The sequence below is a fragment of the Plecotus auritus genome, assembly GCF_963455305.1.
Source record: "Plecotus auritus genome assembly, chromosome: 6".
Lineage (NCBI taxonomy): Eukaryota > Metazoa > Chordata > Mammalia > Chiroptera > Vespertilionidae > Plecotus > Plecotus auritus.
The window spans coordinates 142,805,379-142,826,857 of NC_137773.1; the positions used below are offsets into that span (position 1 = coordinate 142,805,379).

Below are 21,479 nucleotides of genomic sequence, written 5' to 3' on the forward strand. Positions count from 1 at the left end.
AGAAATCTATCACATACACTTGGATTGGAGTACAGAGTTGGTTTTCTAAAAATATATTTTTATTGATTTCAGAGAGGATGGGAGAGGAAGAGAAAGATAGAAACATCCTATATAATAAATGGCTAACATGCAAGTCGACCGAACGGCAGAACGACTGGTCGCTATGACTTGCACTGACCACCAGGGGCAGACACTCAATGCAGGAGCTGCCCCCTGGTGGTCAGTGCGCTCCCACAGGGGGAGCCCCTCCCGCCTCCGCGGCAGCACTAAGGATGTCTGACTGCCAGGTTAGGCCTGCTCCCCCTGGGCCTAAGCCATCAGTCGGACATCCCTCAAGGGCTCCCGGACTGTGAGAGGGCTCAGGCCAGGCTGAGGGACCCCTCCCCCCAACTCCCTGAGTGCACGAATTTCGTGCACTGGGCCTCTAGTCAATGATAAGAGAGAATCATTGACTGGCTGCCTCCTACAACTGGGGGTTAAGGACTGCAACCTGGGCATGTGCCCTGACTGGGAATCAAACCATGATCTTCTGGTTCATAGGTCAATGCTCAACCACTGAGCCACACTGGCCTGGCAAGAGTTCTTGCCATCAAGTGTCATACCTCAGACTTGCTTATTTAGTGTACATTCACCATCAGAAAGGGGAAAATCCTAAACAAACCAGACAAATTAAAATATAACTTTTCATTTCACTTGTTTGAGAGGATTTAAATTGGAAGTTCTTGAAGTTAGCCATTAAGTATTTTCTTTAAAAAAAAAAATCCAAATGTAATATATACAAGTCAAATATTAACCAGAGGTTCAATTATAAAAGTGAAAGTCTCATAAAAGTCTGAATTGCTCCTGGAAATCCCTAGGAATTTGCTCACTAGAGATTAATGTCCTGCCTCAGAAAAGCTAATACAGTATTGCTTAAGCTTTAAAATAAATTGCTATTTCTACAGTTGCATACCAAAGAATTGACTTAGGTTGAGGACTATGTCAGCAAGTGAAAATCTAGTTAAGATACCCTTGGAAGAAAATCTCTTAATTGCCCATTAACATGTAGTATACATAGTTTTGTTATAAATGCTGTAGTGTGTGTGTGTGTGTGTGTGTGTGTGTGTGCTATGTGTACAGTCATGCTCAGTATGTGATCACATTGAGGGATCTTACTTAGAAATTATTCTAGCATTTTGCTGCTTGGAGTACTTTGGCACTTCTATGAAGGTTCTGACTTGCTGATCTTATTTTTCACCGTTACCTTTGTAACTGATTTATCAATTTCTCTGACTTCCTTAATCTATGTTTTCCTTTGTCCTCATTTTATTCCTCAACTTCTTTGAGAAGGTGGATAAAGACATCATACATTGGACAAAGCTTTTATTTTATTTTATTTTATTTTTTGAATGGTCATGAGTCCTTAAGACCACTCACCTTCCTTTCACCGCTTTGGCCACTTTCATTGGCTGTGTCAGACTTGGTTACATCCCCTGCCCAGTGTGATGTTGGTTTTGAATGGAGGAGGCACCTAAATAATTAGTCCTACTTCTTTGTGAGGGTTTGGAGCCATGTACTTTACACATTTGTAAAAGGGCTCCACTGTATCTTCAAGCAGCAGACACACTCTCAGCTTTAATCGAGTCTAGACCCAGGACTGAGGGAGCAGCAGATTCAAGTCTTCTGTCCCATTCTAGGGTGTCTGCTCATCACTTGGGGTGGTTAGCCAATCTCTTGCACTGTTTACATTTTTTTCCCCTTGCATATGGTTGAGTTTTCCTAAGTTAAATGCATCTACCATGGCTCTATGTTTCTATCGCACAATACACTCAACTCTCCTTCCTTTAGCCATTATTGAATTGCAGCCTGTTAGGTGCTTGTTTTGTCTCAGACTGAGTGTAAGGCTTGAAAGGGAGAGGTACTGACTTCAGCTTCCTTTACTCCCTCCTACTGCTGAGTGCACAGTAAGTAATCCCACAATTCTCCATAACCCTTTAGCTTTTAACCTTGAGAAACAGTGAGCCTTCAGACAAAGGGGGACAGATGCTACCTGTGCTTACAGCAGAACCTGGAGCGAAGAGCATGGGCAGCTTTGGAGTTCAACAAACCTGGGATGGTCTAGTGCCCAACTCTGGAGCCTTTTATATAATACTAGAGACCCTGTGCACGAAATTCATGCAAGGTGCTCAGCCCTCGCAGCCCCTCACAGCCTCGGCCAGCCCTCGCAGCCCCGGCTTTGTCCAGAAGGTCGTTCAGCTGTTTGGTCTAATTAGCATATTGGCTCTTTATTATATAGGACTAGTGCACCTTGAAAGAAACTGTGGGCCGCGAAGCTGTGGTGGGCACAGGGGCCCATCCTCCGCGCCCCTGCCCGGCCCCTCCCGCCGCACCCCTGGTCCCCTGTCTGCCAGCAGCCCCGCTCGCACCCGCTGACGACACAGTGTGATTGGGGCCGGCGCCAGCAGCAGATGCAGCAGATGTGAGCAGGGCTGGTGCTATCAGCAGGTGCAAGCAGTAGCTCTGGCACAGGCTGCAGGTGTGAATGGGGCCGGTGCCGCAGTAGGTGCGAGAGCCGGGCGGGACCACAGCATGCGGGAACAAAGAATTTTCAGTAACCACCAGAGGCTCACCCTGATGACAGTGACTGGTGCCCCGCCTTGGTCTGGCGCCCCTGCTCACCTGCTCCACCATCCTGCCGCGGCCCATGCCTGCCATTTTCCGCACTCTGCTGCTTGCTGCTGATGCCTGCCCACCATGTTCCATGTGTGTCCCTGATGGTCAGCACACGTCATAGCAACCAATTTTTCAGTTCTGCCATTCAGACTATTTGCATATTGGGGTTTTATATATATAGGTCTTAAACCTGAATCCATTTCCTCATCTATATAATGATGTTGGTAGTGCTCATTCCATAATACTAATTATAGCAAATACACACATAGCGCTCACTATGAACTGGGTACTCTTCTAAGCACTTTATGGGTCTTAACTGTAACATGGAGGGTTGTTGTTTTTCATTCTTATTTTGCAGATGAGGAAACCAAGGCACAGAGAAATTAAGTAACTTTTGCTCACAGTCACATGACCAGGAAGTAGCGAAGCCAATTCCATTCCAATTGGAGGTACATTATGGACACTTAATTGGGAATTTCTGCTGTCATTTTTATTTATCAGTTTATCTTAAAAATTGGAAGATGATTGCTTGGCCGGTGTGGGTCAGTGGTTGAGCATCGACCTATGAACCTGGAGGTCACGGTTTGATTCCAGGTCAGAGCACATGCCTGGGTTTCGGGCTTAATCCCCAGTGTGGGGTGTTTAGGAGGCAGCTGATGAATGATTCTCTCTCATCATTGATGTTTCTATCGTTCTCTCCCTCTCCCTTCCTCTCTGAAATCAATATACTTTTTTTTTTAAATTGGAAGTTGATTGACATATGTTTGGAATGTATTTTAAGATTGCCCCCCCCCTTTTTTTTGAAAATGAAGTGCTCACTAAATTTAATTCTTTGAGAACAGGGTCTCTTGGTTTTATCTTTATATCCCCAGCACCTCTGATATTAGGAGCCCCTGATAGGTACTCCATAAAAGTCTATTGGCTGAGTGAAAGAATGGGAGTAATCCTAATAGGCAGGAATCCTATTGTACTGGCTTTTAGGAGACTTTTGCGTAGCATTGTGACTTTTTGGGCATATCGCTAGGCCTCAGTCTTGTCAGCTGTAGTTAGAAATAATGCCACTGACTTCTTGGGCATTTTTATAGGAATTAATTGAGATATTCTAGGTGAATGAGATTTGCACTGCTTTTACAAAATATTCTTGTGACTCTGTGTCTTTTAGTTCACTGCTTTATAAATATTTTATATTTCCCATAGACCTAGGTTTTCTGAGCCTAGGTATAAGTGTACTCACATTTTTTTTTATCAGTGTAGTTATTGATTGTTTCTTTCTCTTCATTGTATTCTTTAAAGAACAGTTACACTCGAAAAATGGCGGAAGCCTTTTTCCATGCCCCAAAGAGGAAAAGAAGAGTGTACGAGAATTATGAGTCTCCATTTCCAATCCCTTTTGGTCAGAAAGACTTTAAAATATTCCGTGCTGAAATGATAAACAACAGTGTAATTGTGAGGAACGCAGAAGATATTGAGCAGCTGTATGGGAAAGTAAGTACAAGGGGCCCTGGCACAGCTACTTCCTGACAACCTGGAGCCAGCTATCCTTCCTCCTTCTCTCCATCCACTCCCAAAACAAACCATAAATGATGCATATTCTTTTCTTGCTATTTAGTCTCCTGTAGGAACACTACAGTTTGACTCAGGTGCCCTAAAGGCATATATTATGAGGATAACTGCCCCACCCTGGACCCACGTTTCAGCAGTGAAGTAGGGTCAGTAACATTGCCCCTTCTTATCTTTCAGTTATAAAAAGCAATGCACATTCATTGTGTTAAAAAAAAAAATTCATGCCCTAACCAGTTTGGCTCGGTGGATAGAGCATCAGCCTGCGGACTGAAGGGTCCCAGGTTTGATTCCGGTCAAGGGAATGTACATGGGTTGCAGGCACATCCTCAGTAGGGAGTGTGCAGGAGGCAGCTGAATCAATGTTTCTCTCTCATTGATGTTTCTAACTCTCTATCCCTCTTCCTCTCCCTTCCTCTCTGTAAAAAATCAATAAAGTATATTTTTAAAAAATTTTCAAGCAGTTTATAGAAATTAAATTAATGGGTAAAAAGTTAAAATTCCCCACTTATTCCCATTCCATCCCCAGAGGTAGCCAGAGTGGCGTACTGTCCTGGCTCATGGACAGATCAGATGAGGCTTCAGCATGTACTCTGGCTCTGCTTCTGCTCTCTCTCAAGTTGGGGACCTCTTCTTAGATGAGGACAAGTTGTATAGTTTTTGCTGATTTCTGTTGATGATAGGTTAGGGTTGAGATTGGTAACTTGCTCCCCTCCCTGCCCCACATAGCCAGTTCATCAGTGGGCCAGTTTTTAAACAGCTTTATTGAGGTATAATTTACAGCCATAAAATTCACCCATTGTAAGTGTACAATTCAGTGATTGTAATACATAGAGTTGTGCAATTACCACCACAATCCCATTTTAGAGCCTTCCCATCCGCACAGAAAGTTCCTTCACGCCCATCACACTTAATCCCTGCTCCACTCCCAGCCTAAGGCACCCAGTGATCCACTGCCTGTCTATAAATGTGCTCTCTTTAGACATTTTTATAAAATATATAGGTTTTGCCTTAGCCAGGTGGCTCGGTTGGAGCGTCATCCTGTACACCAAAAAAGGTTGCCGGTCCTATTCCTGGTCAGGGCACATATCTAGGTTGCAGGTTTGATCCCCAGTTGGGGCACATTCATCAGGCAACTGATCGATGTTTCTTTCTCACATCAGTATCTATCTATCTATCTATCTCTCTCTCTCTCTCTCTCTCTCTCTCTCTCTCTCTCTCCCTCTCTCCCTCCCTCCCTCCCTCCCTCCCTCCTTCCTTCCCTCCTTCCCTCCTTCCCTACCTTCTTCTCCCTCTAAAATAATAAAAACATATATATATATATATATATATATATATATATATATATATATAGATGGATGGATGGATGTTTGTTTTAACCACCTTCCCAAAGTGGCATACAGTGGGTGGCATTGACCTTGGTTAGATGGAGGTCTAAGCCAAAGGCAGTCTATTCACATTTGTAATACATAACATTAAATAGGAGCTTTGTAAATTGCTATACACATTATTTATTCTGACTGTTAAATCTAGATGAGGGTAAAAGGTGTTCATTTTATTATTCGCTCAATTTCAGTTTTCTATGGGCTTAAATTAAGAAATGAGGCCGGGTGAGGGGGTGTGGGTAGAACCCATGCTGTTTTTTGAATCAGCAGGAATGAGTACAAGAGAATCCAGGAAGTTTTTTTGTACCTGGTAGACTTGGTTCCTGCTTTTAGACACATGTTCCTGCCTCTGCCTGCCCTGTTGCCTTCAGCTTATCAGACCTAGACTGAAATTATTAGTTATGAGACAAAAGAGGTATACTAGAAACTTATCACAGAGACAAAATGCTAAGACCTGTATTTGTATTCATTAGATAATCAGAGGGAAGGTGTAAAGCTGTGAAAAGTGGAATAAACTTTGTTAACTCAAATTGTGATTCTCCCTCAGCTAAAAAATTGATAACTAAAGGTGAACTAACTTTATTTTCTCTCTTCCTGGAAGGGTTATTTTGGAAAAGGAATCCTGTCTAGAAGCCGTCCAAACTTCACAATTTCAGATCCCAAGCTGGTTGCTAAATGGAAAGGTAAATTTGCATGTCATTCAGTTCTTTTGGCAAAGTATTATTTTCTTTCATTTTTTTATCTTGTACCTCGGATTATATCATAAAATTCTAGTGGAGAAGTAAGATGCACACTGACAATTTTACTGCTAAAATAGTAGTTAGTATCATCTAATAACGGTTGAAAAGGCTCTTATAATTGAAATGAGTTTTATCTAATTTCTGGAATTATCAAAAGTGTTATTCAGGCTTTTCTGTTGTTAAGCATTGCCTAGAAGACTACTGAGCATGTGGAAGGTGGTGATAATTAGGTACCTGCTCACCTGAATGCAAAATGAGTTTTATTTCTAGAGTTAGAATTTATAACAATAACTTTAACATTGATGTATTTGTTAAAACATAGTAATGTGTATAGTTCTCACTTGCTGGTCCTCTTTAATTTATAAATCTTCTAGTATATTTCTCTAGGGAAGTCTCATGGTAATTACATAGCCAATATCAGGTTAAAACATAATTAGAAAGGATTTTTTTAATCCTCACCTGAGGATATGCTTTTCATTGATTTTTAGAACAAGAAAGGAAGGGAGAGAGAGCGAATTATCGATGTGAGAGAGAAACATTGATCAGTTGCCTCCATAGATGCCCCTACGGGGATTGGACCCACATCGTGTACCCTGACCAGGAATTGAATCCATGGCCCTCAGTGCATGGGACAATGCTCCAACCAATTGAGCCACACCAGTCAGGGCTAGAAAGGATTTTTAAAAACATTATATTGTAAAAAAACAAAAACAAAAAAACACAAAACTCTACTGAGATATCACTTCAGCAATTACATTGGCAAAAATCCAAAAGTCTGACCATTGGTGAGGCCCTGAGAAACACTCTCATGCATTGCTGGTAGGAGTAATCCTATCTAATAAAAGAGTAATATGCAAATTGGCCATCACTCCAACACACAAGATGGCTGTCCCCATGTGGTCAAAGATGGCTGCCCCCATGTGGACACAAGATGGCCTCCACAAGATGGCCAGCAGGGGAGGGCAGTTGTGGGCGAACAGGCCAGCAGGGGAAGGCAGTTGGGAGGGACCAGGCCTGCAAGGGAGGGCAGTTGGGGGTGATCAAGCCTGCAGGGGAGGGCAATTAGGGGTGACCAGGCCAGCAGAGGAGGGAAGTTGGGGGCGACCGGGCCTGCAGGGAAGGGCAATTGGGGGGGACCAGGCCTGCAGGGGAGGGCAGTTAGGGGTGACCAGGCCTGCTCTAGTTCTTGAAATAAAAAAGAGCCTGTATATCAAGTTGGTGGTATAGCCACAAGGGGGAAACTATTTTGAATGACTTCAAAACATGATAATTTGACTATTCAATTCTAATGGGATAGACTTCACATCAATTATCTCTTGCTATAGTGTTATTTAACAAACCACCCCAAATTTCAGTGGCTTTCAGTAGCAACCAAATTGCTTACAAGTCTATAGGTTTGCTGGGTAGGTGTGCTGATCTTGGCTGGATGGGCTCATCCTTATGTTAGTCATGGGTCAGCTGGCTGCTCTAATGGGTCTAGTCCAGTAATGGATCTAGCTGGACTCACTGATTGTCTGGTTGGCTGTCAACTGGTCTAAGATGGCCTCACCTGGTATGAGGAATGGGAGTGGGGGGGGCCCACCATGTGTGTCATCCTCTGGCAAGCTCTCCCAAGTATGTCCTCATGGTTATGGTGGAGGGTCAAGAACAAGCCCCAGTGTGCCGGTGCTTTCCACGCCTCTGCTTGCATCATGCTTGCTGATACTTCACTGGCCCAGCGTCAAAGGGTTTGGCAGATTGGCAGACCTGAAGAATTGGGGCCATCAACCTGCCATATACTCTAAAGAAAGAAAAGAGCTACAAAATAATCTTTACATTGTTTTCAGCAAGTATTTTATGGGTTGTAGTGTTGTTATAGTTATGCTGAGCCTGTGATATGTATATTGTATAATTAAGCAAATCAGTAATTTTGATGATGTGGTTAAGAGCAGCCAGGATCTTTTAGATGAAACATTTTGTACCAGGAAGCAAGGAAGCTACCATAAACTACTAGGCTTATTTCAAAAGAGGCTTTTACTGGCCACGGAAACATTTGGGCATCAATAAGAATAATGCTACAATTTATTTTAAAATGTATTCATTCATAATAATACCCCCAAAATGCTTGAATCCTTTAGTTCATACTGACACATGCCAGAAGAAATTCATCAGTCACCTGTGGAGGATACATCATTTTGAAAACTGGAATATATGAACTGGTTCCTAGGGTAGCCACATAGTGAGGGGTTTGTCTTTATAGAAGAATCCCGCTAATAAACAAAGAATAAATAGTAGGATTAGAATGTCACCGTTTTGCAACCTCTAATGAATGATTAGATCTAGGCATTGGTCAGCAGTGGTGCTGATGACATAAGAAGAGTCAACACGACATTCTGTGTCTTCTGATGGTTATGTTGTGGTTGGTTTGTTTGTTTTGTATTGATTTCAGAAAGGAGGGGAGAGGGAAAGAGACACAGAAACAAATATTTTTCACCCAGCCCTTCAACATTCCTCCCACCCAGCAACCATCAGTTTATCCCCTATATCTATGCGTTTGTTTCTGTTTTATTTTTTCATTTACTTTGTTTTCTCGTGGAATCATATGGTGTTTGTCTTTCTGTGTCTAACTGACTTCACTCAGCAGAATACCCTCTAGGTCTATCCCATGTTGTCTAAAACCCACACCATTAGGTGACCCAATAAACATTTTAGGTGGAAAGACCTCTCCAACCAGATACCCAGAGCTAGAAATAGAGCCCAGAACTCCCAATCCATATCCAAAACCCTGGCTGGGTAGCTCAGTTGGTTAGAGAGTCACCTGATATGCAAATTCACACCCAAACACCACCATTTAACTTACTTTAACAGCCCTTTCTTACAGGCACAGCTTTCACTGAAGATGCTTTAGGTAGCACGGGGCAATGAGGGTAAAGTGTATAACGTTAGGGCCTCGGTATTCTCGTCTGAAACTTGAGAGCATGAGCATTCAGAGGTGGCAGAAAGGATGCCTCTTGCACGCCATCCTGCTTCGCTGCAGTGTTGAGTTGAGAAGGATTCCGAGGTCACATCTGAGCCCAGCAAGAGCACTGATTGGTCAGCTGCTGCACCTGCCGGGGTTTGAGTGCAGGGAGTGATGGCATATAAAGCACGTATTTGCCATTGCTGTTGGACAGTCAGCCTTCTAGGTGTGTGATTTTGTGGATGTTGAAATGCTCTTAGTGTTTTCTAGGTTTTCAGTGGTTTTGCTCCTTAAGGAAAATTTGTCTGAATTAATAGAACTTCTTTGTTGTTACAGATATGAAGACAAATATGCCTATAATCACATCAAAGAAGTAAGTCATGGTGAACTGCGGCCTTGGTCAAAATTATGGCTTAAACTGGGTCTATTTTTAGATAACCTTTTCTGATGTGGTATTTCATACTTTTTTTTTTTTTTTGGAATAGTCTTTGAAAATGTGTCTGAATTTAATGTAAATCAAATAATATTTGAAATGTATTAAGTTTAGTTTTAAAAATAATTCTAAACCAAATCATTTGCAGGTTGAATTCCTTCCAGAATATGAACAGAACAGCTGCCCTGTAATGTGTATGTGTTTAAGTGCCAAGGTGCTTAGGCTTACGTTTAGAACTGGCTTCCTGTGCTGTGTGGGCATGCACGCCCTGACCCTGTCCTTGCTCAGCACTTGCAGGGTTAGGGAAAGGCTTTCACCGAGGCTCTTCCTCGTCCACTCTAGTGCGACTCCTTCCCCTGGGCTTTGTTCACGCTGTTCCCGTTTCCTGGAACATTTCTCCCTCACCCTGCAGACATGCACACAGCCTGGCCTTCACACTCCACACATAGCCTACTGGTCGCTCTCTGAGTTTCTCTCCTCACCACCACCCTTCCCTCCACTGAGTTGGGGGTCATTCCTCCAGCTCCCATGGAGCCTGCTTTGGGACCCCTCACTGCACGGTTTGTCACACACCAAGATTTAGAATGTCAGTTCTTGGAGAGCAGAGACCACGTCTGGTTCCTCTTGGCAGCCCCAACACTTAGTGTTCCCTTGGTAGATCTTATTGATTTACGTTAGTCCGTCTAAATCCTCATCATCCCTGAGGAGCAGTTCGAGTCGCAACTCCTCTAGGAAGCCTTTTAAAACCACACAGCCCTGCCCTAGCCGGTTTGGCTCACTGGATAGAGCGTCGGCCTGGGGACTGAAGGGTCCCAGGTTCGATTCCGGTCAAGGGCATGTGCCTTGGTTGCGGGCACATCCCCAGTAGGGAGTGTGCAGGAGGCAGCTGATCGATGTTTCTCTCTCATCGATGTTTCTAACTCTCTATCCCTCCCCCTTCCTCTCTGTAAAAAATAAATAAAAATATTAAAAAATAAAAAAATAAAAAATAAAAAAAAAAAACCACACAGCCCACAGTGGTTTCCCATCTTGCTTCTGCGTGTTCGACAGGATCTGAGAGCCCCTTTTTTTACATGCCCAGTAACCCCGTGGCCAGATGAGTGTCTGGGAGGCAGTGGCACCAGGGAGATCTCAATGGCTACTTTGGCTGAGATTGCAGGCTGGGCGTAGGGGTAGGGCCCCAGACTGTGGGAGGGGCCTGCTAAGAACCTGTCAGAACCTGCATCCCAGGAGGCCTGCAGTATAGGCAGGTTGCTGCAACCAACACTGAGACCAAGAAACGGAAGAGAAGCCCACCCCTTAGCTGTATCCTGATTAAGCTGGCAATAAGGTGATGTGACATCAAGCCAGTTTGAATATGTAAGTTTCTGAATGTCATCTACCTGAGGGTTATCCCTTGTAACCTCTGCAGTGTAATATTCCAAGGATGTTATTGATCCTTGTATTAGTTCCCTAGGGCTGCCATAATAGAGTACCACAAACTTGAGTGGCTTAGAAGAACAGAAATTTATTCTCACAGATCTGGAGGCCAGAAATCCAAAACCAAGGCACATAGGGCTGTGCTCCCTCAGACAGCTCTAGGGGAGGATCCTTCCATGCCTCATGTTAGCTTCTGGTTGTGGCCAGCATCAGCATCCTCATCATTATGGCCAATGGGTTCTGGTTGCTCCAACAGTGCCAGTTACTGGTCTGTATACCTGTATCATCTCAGTTCATCTTAAGAAACCTTTCAGGTAGGTGTAGTCATTCCCATCCCATACATGGGAATCTGCAGTTATCTTGCCCAAGATTACATGAGATTAAGCCAGAAAGTCCAGCTCCAGAGCCTGAAAGAAATTGACCATAATGAGAATAATATAGTTTTGTATGCTGGCATTTCTGAAATACGTTCCTTGTGCTAGGTACCATGCCAATAACATGCTTATGGATTGTCTCCGTAAGTCCTTCCATCCCCCTGTGAGGTAGGTCCTGTTATTTTCTGTCTTTGACAAGTGAGGAAACAGAACCAGAGGAGGTTAAACTTGCTCAAGGCTAGTACTTGGACCTAAGCAGACTGACTCAAAACCAGTTTGCTGTGAACTTCCAGTGATAAAGGGACTTTAAGCAATAAGATGGCAGAGAAGGGCATTCCATGGAAATGGAAGAGGTGTGCTCAAGGCATAGAAACATGAGTAGCTGAGGCGTGTTCAAATGGTACCATCTGTGTTGTTGCCCTAAAATGGGTCTGCTTTTCATCAGTCTCATTACTGTTTCTAATCAGAGCCGCTGCCACCTTTTCCTTCTGCCACTCTCCCCTATGTTTTCTGACTTTCACTTTTCTTTTCCTGCCGTTTCTCCAGCAGTGTTTGGGGTTAATTGCAGTAGGATTTGGCTTTTGAAGGCATTGCCAGCCAATTAGAGGACACCTGTTCCATGACCCATATGCCATATGTGTTAGTCATTTGTGCATCTGGCTGTTTTCATCACCAGTCTTACTTAGAGTCTTTCTTCTCCATACTTTTATAGCCACTTTCTCATTTGCACTTTCAAAAATGAACATCTGAGGTCATTCTGAGACAGAAATGCAGGCATGATTCTGGCATTTGTCAGAAAAGCAAAAAGAGGCTGGAGGTGCTAAGTGGCTTAGCTGAGAATCGCGGAAATGCCAACTGCAGAACGTGAAGTGTAGTCCTTGCCCCCACATGGCTGCCCCTGCCCTCGAAGAGCAGTTAATTAAGGTGTACATTTCCAGTCATTAAAATGTCATTTGCATTTCAATGTGATATATATTGAGTCAAATGTTTTTATTTTTCAAGTCTCCCTAAAAACCTGACAATCATATAGTAACACATATTTATTGAGCACTTACTACATCCTGCGCACTTCACATGTCTTGTCTCCTTCAATCCCTGCAACAACCCCGTGAGGTAGGTACAGTGACCCCTGGTTCACAAAAGAACTGAACCTTAGGAAGGTACATAACTAGTGCAAGACCATGATGGAGTGAGGGTTTAAACTCACATCTGCTTTGGCTACATTTTTGCAAAGAGCAGAGCAGTGACCTGTGTGTGCTGTCTCTCTCTATTCCAGATCTTTTGCTCAAAGCGGGGAACTGTTGAATCTTTAATTCTGTGCTGCTTTCATATATTTTGAGTCAAGGAATTTGATAAAAGTGGATCCCTTCCCCAGAAAAATATACATTGACACAAAAATTTGTGTTCAAATGAATAAGATTTATAGATCCATAAAAGCATCGAACCAATGCTTTAAGTGATATGAAGAGCAAAGGTTCTTTTTAGATCTCTCAGGTGAAAGTTTTGACTGCATGCACCAGTGACCATACTTTTCATACAGGTGAAAGGCATCTCGCTGTTGTATGGGCAGCTACATTTTTTTGCCCTGATTATAAAAAGTAGTACATAACATGATCCTTCGGCGGCATTAGTACCATTTCCCCATCTTATGGGTAGAAAAACTGAAGCAGGGAGAAGTAATTGGCTTTGTCACACACTTATAAGTGACAGAATCAGGGCTGAACACAAAATGTGCAAGCCAGAGTCCATGCATGTCATCACTGCATCATCCTGTTTTTTCAGTGTTAGAGACACCTTGCCAGGTTCTAATTTTTAAATCTAAGAGACTAAGCACTGTTGGTGACCTGTTAAATCTTGCTGTGGCTAACAGGTTCCATTCCAGTGCTACAGCAGTCCCAGTGACCCGGGATTGACTGACTGGTGGCTCTCAGTTTCAGGTCTTGGAGACAAGAATCGGGGGGCGGGGGGGCGGTGTTCCCAGTATATAGGAATGCATGTTCATCCCCATCCCATATTATAAAAGTGTAATATGCAAATCGACCAGACAGCAGAATGACCGATCGCTATGTTGCACACTGACCACCAGGGGACAGACACTGAATGCAGGAGCTGCCCCCTAGTGGTCAGTGTGCTCCCATAGGAGGAGCGCCACTCAGCCAGAAGCTGGGCTCACTGCTGGTGAGAGCAGCGGTGGTGGCAGGAGCAAGTCTAAGCCGTCAGTCAGACATCCCCCAAGGGCTCCTGGACTGCGAGAGGGCTCAGGCCAGACTGAAGAACCCCCCCCACCCCCAAATGCACGAATTTCGTGCACTGGGCCTCTAGTGTAGAATAAACAGGATATGGACAGTTTGGAGATTCTTCTGATGAATTAGTATTAAGCAGCCACAGATCTTTTTCAAATACTGCAGAAGCCACCTTCCTTGTTTAACTATGTGTGGGATGTAGCAGTTTATAAGCTATGACATAGTCATCCCTATGCAGACAAAATACTCAAGTGAAGATTAAAATTACATCTGACTTCTCACAAGCTATGTGTCCTCTAACTTAGGTGCTTTTTACACTAATTGCTGTAGGTAGAGGCCAGAGTGCTTGAGTTTCACAGAGTCTTTGGCCTTCCGCAGGCCAGATTTCCCACACGTGGCGTGGCCTCACATTCCATGTACCATCCCAGCAGCATCGTTAGGTGCTGACAGTCAGCAGAGCAGAGCTCTGTTGTCTTGCTATAAATTCTGTAACCAGGAGGTGTTCAGGGCTTGCCTTCAAGTTAAGAAACTAAGCATGCATTTTCTCATTAAAATATAGTTTAAAAATTATTATGGAAGAAGGGGCCTTTTCTATAAGGATGCTTGGCTGTATGTACATAATTGTAATCATTTTTTTCCATGTGCAGTGGAGACATTAGGAGGTACTGTGAAAAATATTGAAATGTTCATTTTTGCTTTCCAATACTAGACAAAGGCTCTTTATGTTATGAATGAAAGATATATCTGAAAATGTGATACCTAAAATTGAAAATAGCACAGAACAAGTTCTGACAAAGGGTGGCCATTTTCTCTTTATATTTACCAAAATCATTTGGTCCACCAGTTTTAAATTACACAAATTGTCATACTTTGCTAAACTGAGGTTAATTTTTTTTAAATTCAGCAAGTTAAATGAAGCTCTATAATAAAAGCAAACAAAAGTAATACATGTTCATTGTAAAACAGAGGATGCAGAAAAGTATAAAGAAAACATTTACCGCCAAAACCGGTTTGGCTCAGTGGATAGAGCGTCGGCCTGCGGACTGAAAGGTCCCGGGTTCGATTCCGGTCAAGGGCATGTACCTTGGTTGCGGGCACATCCCCAGTGGGAGGTGTGCAGGAGGCAGCTGATCGATGTTTCTCTCTCATCGATGTTTCTAGCTCTCTATCCCTCTCCCTTCCTCTCTGTGAAATATCAATAAAATACATTTAAAAAAAAAAAAAAAGAAAACATTTACCTATAGCCCACCATTGAAAAAAACCACTGTAAACATTTTGGCATACTACCTTCTCATCCTTTTTACATGTTCTGTTGTCTTTTATTTTTTGTGGGTTTTTTTTTTTTTTTTTTTGTCTGTTGTCTTTTAAATTCTGAAATTCAAGTGTTGTTGCTAACACTATTTCTATTTTTCAGGTATCATCGTAGTGTAGAATGGGCCACAAAGTTCATGCAAAGACAGGGAAAGGATGAGAGTACAGTGCACAGAATCCTTGAAGATTACACAAAACCACTTGAGCATCCTTGCATAGAACAGAATGAAGACGTTTCATTGCATGATGAGCTGAACTCTGAAATGGTTTCCAAAATAGAAGCCACAGCAGATAGAACGAAACTTTCTGTGATGAACGGAGACTTGGGAAAGTCAGATGATATGAAGGATCCTAGCAAACCATCAGACTGCCTGCAGGACGGCTCTGGGCATGACCCACTGACTGCAAACGGCTTGGATAAACACTTATTGGAGGTCACTGCACCTCTGTCCCAAGTCCATTGTAGCCAAAAAGATGTTCTCTCCCAGTGTGGTACTCAGGACAGCAGCCAACGAGTGGGTCTCCTCTGTGCCAGAGAGGGAGAACCTGATGATGAGTACGTGCTGGTGGAGGAAGTCGTGTGTGATGTGAGCGAGAAGGAAGATGTCCCAAGTGAGAAAGTAAGTAGAAGAAAATAAATCACTTCTTCCAAAGCCATTTGTTTCTGGCCAATAGAAGGTGTTAGCTAATTGGATGTCCCTCACTTGGAACTGGTAGCAGTCCCATATTAAGCACCCAGCTTATGTGAGAGGCAGTCAGGACATCATACTGCAGACGCTCCAAGGGAGCTAGCAGACACTGGGTCCTGCCCTGTTGACTCAGTAGTTGTGAGGGCTGTTTCAACTAAAACCTTGAAGTTTGTGAATAACTTAACTTTTTTTTTTTTTTTAAATATCTTTTATTGATTTTTTTACAGAGAGGAAGAGAGAGGGATAGAGAGTTAGAAACATCGATGAGAGAGAAACATCGATCAGCTGCCTCCTGCACACCCCACACTGGGGATGTGCCCACAACCAAGGTACATGCCCTTGACCGGAATCGAACCTGGGACCTTCAGTCCACAGGTCGACGCTCTATCCACCGAGCCAAACCGGTTTCGGCTAACTTAACTTTTTAATAAATTAAAGCAGATCCAATAATCCTATCTTGTTAGGGAGAAAAAGAAATGCGGTGTTGATTGCAATTAGTCTTGAGTACAGCTGAAGGGCGGGTCTCAAGTGTGGAAGTTAGCGGTCACCAGGGAAGCATGGGAAGCAGGTTAACAGGCACTTCTTAAGGGACACTCAGAGTTGCCCTAGAATTATCTGTAATAGCTTAACATGAGAAACAATCTAATCGTTAAGGAGTATGTGAAACACCCACTTGAAGAAATATTAGCTAGCCTTTCTTTATATATATATATATATATATATATATATATATATATATATATATATTATTGATTTTTTACAGAGAGGAAGGGAGAGGGATAGAGAGTTAGAAACATCGATGAGAGAGAAACATCGATCAGCTGCCTCCTGCACACCCCTTACTGGGGATATGCCCACAACCAAGGTGCATGCCCTGACCGGAATCGAACCTGGGACCTTTCAGTCCACAGGCCGACGCTCTATCCACTGAGCCAAACCGGTTTTGGCTTAGCTAGTCTTTCGAGTGAGGTTTGTGGCTCATTAAGAACCTAGGCACAAGCTTATGAGATACAATGAAAAAAAGCAGCACATAAAACCAACTAACAAAATGATCACTACGGGAAATACTCATGGGGCACAAAGAAAGGAAATAAAGTGTTAAAGTAGAGAAACAAAACTTTTCCACATAAGTAATAAAAACTTATTTTTTAACAGTATGGATCCAACAAATGTGAATCTGGGAAATTTATAGGAAAGTTGTTCATTTTAAAATGCAGTGTCCTTTGTATAAAATGTAGTGCTTCCATTTGTTCTGTGTGTATTATTTTTCTTTCTTTTCAGTCGGCACAAAAGAGACTAATCTGCAGAAGAAATCCATATAGGATCTTTGAGTATTTGCAGCTCAGCCTAGAGGAGGTATGTGCCCAGCCTGTTTCCTTTCCAGCTACTGGTCTCTGGGACTGGGCAACACTATAGATTATAGAGTCTACCTCCAAATGCAGTTCTGCATGTGATTCAGTAACTCTGGGTATTCCCTTCTGCAGAATTACCAACACATGCTCTCTTTAAGACAATAGCTGCTTTCTCAAAAGTTGACTTAAAAAATGGCATTCTAGCAACTGCATCATGTTTTTCCTCTGATTTGGAATTCCTCTAGCCTGTGTTCACATGACATTCAGTCCTTCCTTTTTTTTTTTTTTTTTAATATATTTTTATTGATTTCAGAGAGGAAGGGAGAGGGAGATAGAAACATCAATGATGAAAGAGAATCATTGATTGGTTGCCTCCTGCACTGGGGATCGAGCCCACAACCCAGGCATGTGCCCTTGACCGGAATTGAACCTGGGACCCTTCAGTCCACAGGCTGACACTCTATCTACTGAGCCAAACTGGTTAGTGCCAATCCTCCCCTTTTTTGCTTACATTTGTACTGTACACAGACATGTCCTTTCTGCCCTTCAGGGTAGCACCCCTTCCTCAGCCTCATGTCCTTGGGTGTGCCTCCTCTCTAGGAGCTCTCCTTCCGGGCTTGGATAGCTTCTGCAGTGCCTAGCACAGTTCTTGGCGTATATCTAGGTGTCAAGGAGTGCTTGTTAAATGCATCCACATGGGTGATTTCATAGATGCATGCACAGAGAAGTAACTGTGTCTCTGTAGCCTCTTGATCTCCTGGTCTGCACATCCTCCCTTGCAGAGAAGCCAGTGATACAAAGAACAGACTTTCAGAGCAGGAAGGGATGTTTGGAATTATTTACTTCATCTCATTTTACAAATGAGACAGTTTAGTCTACTGTTGAATATACAATAGCCACTAGCTGCGTGTGGCTATTTAATTAAAACTGAACATAATTCAAAATTGTTTCTCAGTTAGTTGTGCCAACTACATTTAAAACACAACAGCCCTGTCAGTATGCTCGGTGGTTAGAGCGTTGGCCTGCGCACTGAAGGGTCTTGGGTTCGATTCCTGGTCAGGGGCATGTACCTGGGTTGCAGGTTCATTCCACAACCCCTGGTCAGGGCATGTGCAGGAGACAACCAATCAATATGTCTCTCTCACATTGATGTTTCTCCCTCTGTCTTTGTCTCCCTCTCCCTCTCCCGCCCACTCTGTCTAAAAGCAATGGACCTGGGGAGGGAATGAGATCTGGGTAGAGGGGATCAATGTGGGGAAAAAGGGGGACTTCTGTAATACTTTAAACAATAAATAAAAATTAAAATATATCTATATACATAAAAGCCTAAGGGACCATTATGACTGAACAACCAGTCGCTATGACACACACTGACCACCAGGGGACAGATGCTTAATGCAGGAGCTGCTCCCTGGTGGTCAGTGCACTCCCACCAGGAGAGGGGCAGCAGGCCAACCTCCAACAGTCCCTACCCCCTGGCTGGCCAGCCCCCCGATAGGCCTCGATGGCTGGCCAGGCTGAGGGACCCCCCCCAACCTATGCACGAATTTGTGCACCAGGCCTCTAGTATATATAAAATACAATAAAAGCAATGGAAAAATATCCTCAGGTGAGGATTAACATAAATATGTAAATAATAAAAACATAAAAAGAAAAAAACTGTAAAATAATCACAGCTACATGTGGCTAGTGGCTACTGTATTGGACAGCACTATGGATAGGTGCTTGACCTCTGAGTCTCAGCTTTCTTCTCTAAAATGAGGGTTATAGCCGAAACCAGTTTGGCTCAGTGGATAGAGCGTCAGCCTGTGGACTGAAGGGTCCCGGGTTCGATTCCGGTGAAGGGCATGTACCTTGGTTGCGGGCACATCCCCAGTAGGGGGTGTGCAGGAGGCAGCTGATCAATGTTTCTCTCTCATCGATGTTTCTAACTCTATCCCTCTCTCTTCCTCTCTGTAAAAAATCAATAAAATATGTTTTTTAAAAAAAATGATGTGATCTTTAAATAAATAAATAAATAAAAATGAGGGTTATATAACACCTTATTTATAAGATGGTCTGGAAATTAAATTATGCCTGTAATGAGTTCAGCACAGTGCCTGGTATATAGTAAATGCTCAGTAAGTGTTAGTGCCTGTTATTCTTATCATTATTAAGTTAGTTGTAAAAGCTATTTAGTAGCTAATTGGAACTTTCTTTCACAGGTGTTTTTTTTTAATCCTCACCCAAGGATATGTTTTTATTGGTTTAAGGGAGAAAGAGAGAAACATCGATCAGTTGTCTCTCATACGTGCCCTGACTGGGGATCGAACCTGTGACCCTTTGGTGCACAGGATGACACTACAACCAGCAGACTAATGAGCCAGGGCACAATCAGTGTTTTTTTTTAATTTAAGTATAGTTGGTATACAGTATCACATTAATAAAAATTTATTTTTTAACAGTATGAATCCAACATATGTATTTGTTCTGTATGTATTTTCTTCCTCTTCAGTTTCAGGTATGTGCAATCAATATTTTGCAAAAATATTCACTGGGTATTTACTTTGTGCCAGGCACTGGGTTTAGTACTAATAATACAGAAGTACATAGAATATGGCTCTGGTCCTAGAGGTAGCTCCGAAGTAACTGATTCTGTGTGATAAGTACAGTGTGATATGTATGTATTGTCCCAGTGTTGCTCCTCTTGTGTCCTTGTACCCAATGCCTGTCATCCGTTAGGTGCTTAATAATTATTTGTTAAATGGATGTGTACGAGGTGTGGGATTTGCACAGAAACTGGTGGAGTCTGGAGGGACACGTGCTAGCTGGAAAGATTTTACAGAGTTAGTGATATCTGCAGATGTTGAAGGATAAATAGGGATTGCCAGATGGACACGGGACAGCATGGGCTCTTTCATGCAGCTCAGTCCCGGAAGTGAAAGCACAGCACAGGAGGACTAGATTGTGGGAGGCGTACCTACGAGTAGGTGTCTGACTTGGTCATGGTGGCACCGGGGAATTACAGGCAGTGATATAGGTGAGTGGCAGGGACCAGAGCTGGCATCAGGAGGAGCTGAGGCCATGAAGACCCTCTCGGCTCCGGTAGGCGACATCAGTAGGCCTGGAGAGAGTATCAGGTGTAGAAACTGGGGTTCAACCTTACTGTTCCAGGTGGGTGACCCGTTGTGCTTTTAATGACAGAAAGCCTCCTCCCAAACACTCCCTGAAGAAAGGCAAGAGTAAGAGGAGATAGCCGATGAGACTGCTCTGCATTCTTGGAAGCTGCTTGGCTCCTGAGAACATTCCAGAGACATATTGCAATAGTTTTCAGGGAGCACGCAATTAAACCTGGTTCTGCTTCTCAGTTCTGTTTGGCAGATTGCCGTTGAAAGAATCACCCGTGTTTGGCACGCCACTTGCACTGTTTAATGTATTTCCGTAAATGTCTGTCAGGAATACAAGCAGCCCTGCTGTGGTGACTCAAAGCAGTTCTTTTTAGGGACTGAGAATGGTAATACCACAGCTGACTTAAAGATCTGCTTCTCAGAGATCTGTTATGAAGAGCTATTTTGCTGTTATATGCAACGTTAAAATAATTGTTAAACTCATCCTTCTATCTTATTAGTATTGTCGAAGAAAAAACTTACCAATGAGATCTCAAGGGACATTATTGCCAGTCTCCCCAGACCTCCCCAGTGTACTGATGACTTACTTCTAAATAAAACCAACTCAACTGAAGTGAGATCCTCTCCATCTGTAATTAGTGCCTGAAATCAGTTTGCATTGATTCATGAAAGCCTAATTTTAGGCCGATTAAAATGAGGCATTGGTTTCATCAGTTCTTAGGGAAATGTATGTTTGCTAATAATGGAAAGTCTCTGAAGAACTTAAATTCTAACAGACACCAGGAAGGAATTTCTTGCTGGGCAAAAATTGGATGGAACTTTTCCAGCCTACAGAATCTGAATGATTGTCAGAAAGGAAGGGAAACTAAAGCGAATTAAGCAGTTAAATGTTTGCATAGCTTTTTAAATTTTTATGAGATTTAATCTCATTAAAACTTCAAGAAGGCATTATTATTCCTATTTTATAGGTGAGGTAGTATAGTTTAAGTGAGATCTCCAAGGCCCTGGCCATTAATGAGATTCCATCCCAGATCTGTCATATCTCAAAGCTCATTCTTCCTGTTACACCATTCTGAACCAAGAAGTGAGAAAATGAAAGGGAAAAAAAGACGTGGCTGTTTGAGGAACCAACTTTGTCTTTTCCTTTGCACCTTTAGGCCATTGTTGGTGTCCATCTGAGAGAGAAAAAGTATTCTGTATTAATAAGTATTGGGCCATGGGAAGGGAAAAGGTCAAAATAAGATTGAAGACACCTGGGAAGCTGTCACCAGTAGCT

The 21,479-nt window shown here is 42.9% G+C and overlaps 1 protein-coding gene across 10 annotated transcripts in view; it reads left to right on the plus strand.

Moving 5' to 3' along the window:
- TSEN2 (tRNA splicing endonuclease subunit 2) overlaps positions 1-21,479 on the plus strand; it is a 49,391-nt gene that overhangs the window by 3,568 nt on the left and 24,344 nt on the right. For 3 of the 10 annotated variants that reach the window (XR_013960881.1, XR_013960882.1, XM_080673832.1), the window contains exons 2-7: positions 3,011-3,101; positions 3,946-4,137; positions 6,199-6,280; positions 9,612-9,648; positions 15,159-15,675; positions 17,026-17,100. Coding sequence is in view for 8 of the 10 variants with exons in the window: in XM_080673832.1 (XP_080529958.1) it covers positions 3,964-4,137; positions 6,199-6,280; positions 9,612-9,648; positions 15,159-15,675; positions 17,026-17,100 (885 nt within the window). In the remaining 2 variants the exon portion in view is untranslated. Of the gene's footprint in view, positions 1-1,931; positions 1,944-3,010; positions 3,247-3,945; positions 4,138-6,198; positions 6,281-9,611; positions 9,649-15,158; positions 15,676-17,025; positions 17,101-21,479 lie in introns of those variants that run through there. The other 7 variants (XM_080673830.1, XM_080673829.1, XM_080673831.1 and 4 more) reach the window with 6 other exon arrangements.